At 27.9% G+C, this 5,650-nt stretch overlaps 4 protein-coding genes across 4 annotated transcripts; 2 read left to right on the top strand and 2 right to left on the bottom strand.

Moving 5' to 3' along the window:
- Nucleotides 1-375: 375 nt before the first annotated feature.
- Nucleotides 376-1,317, bottom strand: ENU1_069500 (nucleosome assembly protein, putative; the record flags this gene model as incomplete). The annotated part of the gene is made up of 1 exon (XM_008858396.1): nt 376-1,317. The coding sequence occupies one exon, from the start codon at nt 1,315-1,317 to the stop codon at nt 376-378; it is 942 nt and encodes a 313-aa protein (XP_008856618.1).
- A 228-nt stretch (nt 1,318-1,545) lies between these two features.
- Nucleotides 1,546-2,324, top strand: ENU1_069490 (casein kinase II regulatory subunit family protein; the record flags this gene model as incomplete). Its single annotated transcript, XM_008858395.1, has 2 exons — nt 1,546-1,947; nt 2,007-2,324. 2 exons carry the CDS (start codon nt 1,546-1,548, stop codon nt 2,322-2,324), a joined length of 720 nt encoding a protein of 239 aa, XP_008856617.1.
- Nucleotides 2,325-2,432: 108 nt separating this feature from the next.
- ENU1_069480 (phosphoglucomutase/phosphomannomutase family protein) lies at nt 2,433-3,797 on the bottom strand (the record flags this gene model as incomplete). Its single annotated transcript, XM_008858394.1, has 1 exon — nt 2,433-3,797. One exon carries the CDS (start codon nt 3,795-3,797, stop codon nt 2,433-2,435), a length of 1,365 nt encoding a protein of 454 aa, XP_008856616.1.
- Nucleotides 3,798-4,215: 418 nt separating this feature from the next.
- ENU1_069470 (hypothetical protein) lies at nt 4,216-5,601 on the top strand (the record flags this gene model as incomplete). Its single annotated transcript, XM_008858393.1, has 1 exon — nt 4,216-5,601. The coding sequence occupies one exon, from the start codon at nt 4,216-4,218 to the stop codon at nt 5,599-5,601; it is 1,386 nt and encodes a 461-aa protein (XP_008856615.1).
- Nucleotides 5,602-5,650: the final 49 nt, after the last annotated feature.

Below are 5,650 nucleotides of genomic sequence, written 5' to 3'. Positions count from 1 at the left end.
AAATAAAACAACATGAATAAACAGAAGAATGAATTTTAAATACAAACATAAAAGTCTTTTTTTCATAAAGAATTTAAAGTCATTTAAACTTAAGAAATAAAAGAAAATGGATAAAAAAGTATTAATTAAGAAATTAATACAAAGATTAGATTAATTTGAATAAATAAAAGAATGAAAAAAAAAGAATAGAAAGAAAGTACAATGTGTTAATTAAAGAAAGATAGTTTTTGAAAAGATAAATAGAAAATAAATTAAAATAGAAATAAAACAATGATGTCTTCTTCTTCTTTTTAACAAATCAAAATTTAAACAGAGACAACAGACATCAAAAAAGACAATCAATCAGTTCATGTAAAATCATACATACATAAAATTTTACTGAGCATTACAATCAGGTGGATTTTGAAGATGGTCTGGAATTTCTTCTTCTTCCATTCTTTCTAAAAACTCTTCATCAGTATCTTCTTCAATACCATCGAGTTCATCAAAATAATCTTCTGGATGTACTCTATTAGGAATACTCTCATCAAAATAGGAGATGGCTTGGTCTACAAATTCATTAACAAATCCCATTAATATTTTAAATTGCATCTTTCTATCTTCTTCTTTTTGATTTTCAATAACTTGAGAATATTCACCATCTTCTTCTTCATGTTTTAAATCATCAAACAAATGAAAGAAACTTGGAATAACTTTTTGTTGTTGAGAAGCAATTCCTTCAATTCTATTTCTTTTTTTAAATGGTCTAGAAACTCGTGGATCTTTTCCTGGCATCCAAACAATAGGAGTTTCAGTTTCTACTTCTGGTTCTAACATTTCCATTTCAGGATTATTCCATCCACAAACTTTATATGAAATAATTTTTACTGCTTCTGTAGTTTTCATAAGTTGATTTGGTTGAAAAATAAATCTAACTCTATGAAGAACAGAAAGTGCTGGTGTTTTATTATCTCCTAAAAAACATATTGTTAATGGCATATCTTCTACTATAACTTCTGTTAAATATCGAATTGCATTTGCATCTCCTAAATTATTATAATTTAAATCAGCTACATTCATAATTCTTCCCCAAAAACATGGGATTTTTTTAATTAATTCAACCGTTCTTTTTCTTAATGGTTCTGAATTTGCTCTTAATTTCCTTTCTATATTATATATCTTTTCAAATCCATGTAGTCGTTGTTTTCTAAATTCACTTTGAATCGTTTGTAATGCATAAATATTCTTATGAACTTGAGATGATGTCATCATTAAATAATCATCAAATGTTTCTACATTAATTAATTCTTTACTCGGTTCTTGTCCAATTATTTCCATGTCTTTCTTTGTTTTGATTTCTTTCTATTTGAAACTTATTTTAACCCTGAAGGGTTTTTTATTTTTTTCATTTTTTACTATTTTTATAGTTTTTTTATTATTTTAGTTTAGTTTAAACTATACTTCTAATTATTAATAAACTATTATCTAAACTATTTCATTATAAAGAAATTTTTTCATTTTTTAAAATCATTGATATTCTGATTATTTTAATTAATACTATTTTTAATGAAACGCAGAGAATCTGAACCTCTTATTCCTATACTTAAGAATAAGCTTTATCCACAAACTTATTTTGAAATAGTTTTTGACTATTATTTAAAAGATATGTTGTTATCAATTGATAAAAGTTATTTAGCAGACCCATTTAACTCTTATGGAATGTATGATCCAAATGACAGTTTTCAAAATACTATCTTTTTGTGTTTATCAAATAAAATCTATGGTGGTGATGATAAAATAGAACAATTTTGTGATGTTTTTCCTGATATTGATCAGTTAGATAAAGAAATCATTGAACTTTATGGAAAAATTCATGCACAATATTTACTCACATATGATGGTTGTAAACATGCAAAAAAAGCATGGGAAGAAGGGTTTTGGGGAAGTTGTAGAAATCCAAATTGTAAAGTTTATTTTTATGTTTTGATTAAAGATGTTTACTGACAGTAAAAATTAATTATATATAGGGATATCATTTATTACCTTATGGTAGATCATATATCATTAAGCAATATCCAATGAATCTTTATTGTGGTTGTTGTGGAAAGTTATATTCAACAGACAGTGAATCTGTGTTGGATGGTGCGTATTTTGGACCTTGGTTTATTCCTAATTTCTTTCTTGAATATCCAGAATTACTTCCACCTTCATCTTGTTTCTTAAAAACAATTCCTCAATATATTTATGGTTATAAAATTGCTCAAGAACAAACTTTTTGTGAGTCTTTACAACATCAAAATCCTCCATTACCTTCAAGAACATTTGTTTATAAAACAAGACCATAAATAATTTTAGTTTAATACAAATAATATCTCCTTTTTTTCTTTCATAAAAAATTGAAACTTAATGCATTTTGCTTATATCATTTAATAATAATCTTCTTTTAATCTTTGTTAAGCAGAAAGTAATATATTCATAACTTTTTCTGCTGTTTCTTTGGCTTTTTCTAATGACTCTGCTTCAGCAATAACACGAACAATTGGTTCTGTATTACTTCTTCTTAAATGAACCCAAAAATCTTTTGTAGAAACATAAAGTCCATCTCTTTCATCAATTTCTTCTTGTTGATATGTTTTTTTAACTAATTCAAATGCTTTGTCAACATTGACTTTATTTGTATCAACTTTGGTTTTATAAATTCTAAATTGTGGTAATTGACTAACTATCTCTTTTAATGGCTTTTGCTCTTTGGTCATTAACATTAATGTTAATGTAGATGCTACCATTGCATCTCTTCCAATATGCACATCAGGTAACATAACTCCTCCATTCCCTTCTCCTCCAATTATTGCATTGAATTGTTTCATTCCAATACCAACTTGAATTTCACCAACTGGAGTGTTATAGCATTTTGACCCAAATTTCTCACAAACTTTACTTGTTGCCCTTGAAGAGGAAAGATTCTTACAAACAATTCCTTGTTTACCACAATACTTTAATACAAAATAAACAGCACAAACAAGAGTATATTCTTCTCCAATAGGATTTCCATCTCCACCTATTAATACACAACGATCAACATCTGGGTCTACTGCTATTCCTAAATCTGCTTTAGACTCTTTTACAATATGACATAAATCTGTTAAGTTTTCTGGAAGTGGTTCTGGAATATGTGGAAAATCTCCTGTTGGTTTAATGTTAAGAGGTATTATTTCACACCCAAGTCTTGTTAATAATTCAGTCATTATTGGTCCTCCAGCACCACAGACTGAATCTACTGCAACTTTAAAGTGTTGTTTTTTTATTGCTTCAACATCTATGTAAGGTAATGATAGAATTTTATTCAAATGTTCATCTATTGCGGTTGAAAGTGATTGAGTTGTTCCACCTTCTTGATGAATAAAAGTTCCTTCATCAGCCAATGTAAACACTTTAGCACATTTCTTTGGTACAATAAATAATCCATCACTATCAACAAACTTTAATCCATTCCATGGTTTAGGATTATGACTTGATGTAATAATTATTCCTCCACATGCTTGGTGTTGTTGAACCATTACTTGTACAGTTGGTGTTGGGACAATTCCACAATTAAGTACTTTACATCCACACTCTTCTAATGCCTTAATAACTATTTTTTCTGCCCATGGACCACTTACACGTGAATCTCGACCAAGAATATACAATGAATTTTTTGGATGTTCTTCAAATTGAATTGTAACAAATGCCTTAACGTATTTAATAATCACAGCTTCTGATAAAGATTTTTGTGCAATACCTCTAATTCCTGACAAAGTTACCATTAATGGGTCTGACATGATGTATAATGAAAAAACAAGTTAAAATCTTGAAAAGATGAAATAATTTTTATATCAAACTTAGAAAGTGATTAATTCTTCTCCACTTTCTTTATTTCTATTTTTTGTTGTTATTTTTATTGTGTTTTGTTTTGTCTTACATTTTTAGGTAATTACTCCCATAATCATATTCCATATTCAATATTATGATATTACAAAAGAATAGAAATAATATAATAGTGGTTTCCCAATCACTTCTTACTTTAAGAAGTTTGAAGTTATTATAGAAACCTATAATTTGACATAATATATATTTATTGCTTGTTCATTGCAATAATAAAATATTGGATGTCGCATATTTTGCTATATACATCAGTTTTGTTATCTCAAAATAAAGAAAAAGGAGAAATAAGATCTTTGAAACATCCTTTCTTTTAACATGTGGAAGTGGTATGATGATACTAATTGGGTTGATTATGGAAAAGCACAAAACGAAATATTAAATAAAGCAGGAAATAACTTTTGTGTTGATGTTGATGATGAACGATATGTTGAAATAACTAATCTTAAAGAAATTTATAGATTATTTGGTGAACTTCCAAAAGACATCACAGGGTTATGTGCACTACAACATCGGAAAGATAATCCCCAACGTGTTCGACTTGTTAAAAATGCAGCTATTGACACATTGGTTCATGACACTATTTTTTTTTATGGGGAGAGAGAATATTCAAAATCACGTTGTCGTCTTGAGGCTGAATCTCTTGGAGCAACCATCACAAATGACTATATTATTGCGGATGAAATAGTAATGAACTATAGTGACCAATTCAATAATGAAATTAAAAAGATAGTTCAACATTGCAAAACGAATGGAACAAAGATATATGAGACACAGTGGATTTCTGATTGTTTTGATGGAAAGGTTAAAGTCAACACTCATGAAATCACCCAAAAATGGATTACTCATGTGGATGAGATGGTTGCTGAGTTTGAGAAAGATGAAAATGGATTTAAAAACAAATATCATTATACACCAAACGATACTAAAACTACTATCATTCAAAGTAGTGAAGAAGATGACCAAGAATATGACGATGAGTTTAATTCAGAACATACTGAAGATGGAACATATAGTACTGAACAAGAAGAAGAATATAATCAAAGTCAAGAAGAAGAAATTTTTGATTTGAAAGGAAGTGTGTTTGAAGGAAAGATCACATATTCTGAAAGTAATGAAGAATATACATTCCAAATGTGGATGGAAGATGATAAAAATGTAAAAGGGATTATTACATGGTTTAGCTTACATAATTGTCAAACAAGATTTGAAGGTACAAGAAAAGAAAATACCTTTCATATTATTGAAAAGTCATTTTTAAGAGGTGAAGCTTACTCAGAATTAGGAGAATATGATATTGTTGCAAAAAGTCCAAACATATTAGAAGGTGCATTAGTTGATGATGTAAAAACTCATATTCAATTATTAAGAGTAACTCCAAAGAAAAGGAAAGGAGAAATGAATTCAAATGATTTCTTTGAGAATTATTCTAAAGCACAATGCTCTTTAGAACTACAAATGAAAGGAGAAGTTAATAAAGAAGGAGACCAATATCAAATAGTCATTACTCGAGGAGAGTCAACCATTAAAATTCCAATTGAAAGAAATGGGAATAAAGTCATTATGAAAATAGAAGAAACTGAAAAAGTATTCAAAGAAATTCCAAATGAACTAGAAATGTATGAAACAGATCAAGGAATAGAAGTAATCCCAATTGAAGAAGAAGAATTTATAGCAAAAATTCATTTTGATGGAGTTAATTGAAATTTTTGTGTTTTGTTTTTCTAGAATAGAAGTTAATTTCTTTTTTTTT

This window comes from Entamoeba nuttalli, assembly GCF_000257125.1.
Source record: "Entamoeba nuttalli P19 unplaced genomic scaffold asmbl_3460, whole genome shotgun sequence".
NCBI classification, from domain to species: domain Eukaryota; phylum Evosea; order Mastigamoebida; family Endamoebidae; genus Entamoeba; species Entamoeba nuttalli.
This window is presented reverse-complemented; position numbering and strand designations above follow the sequence as displayed.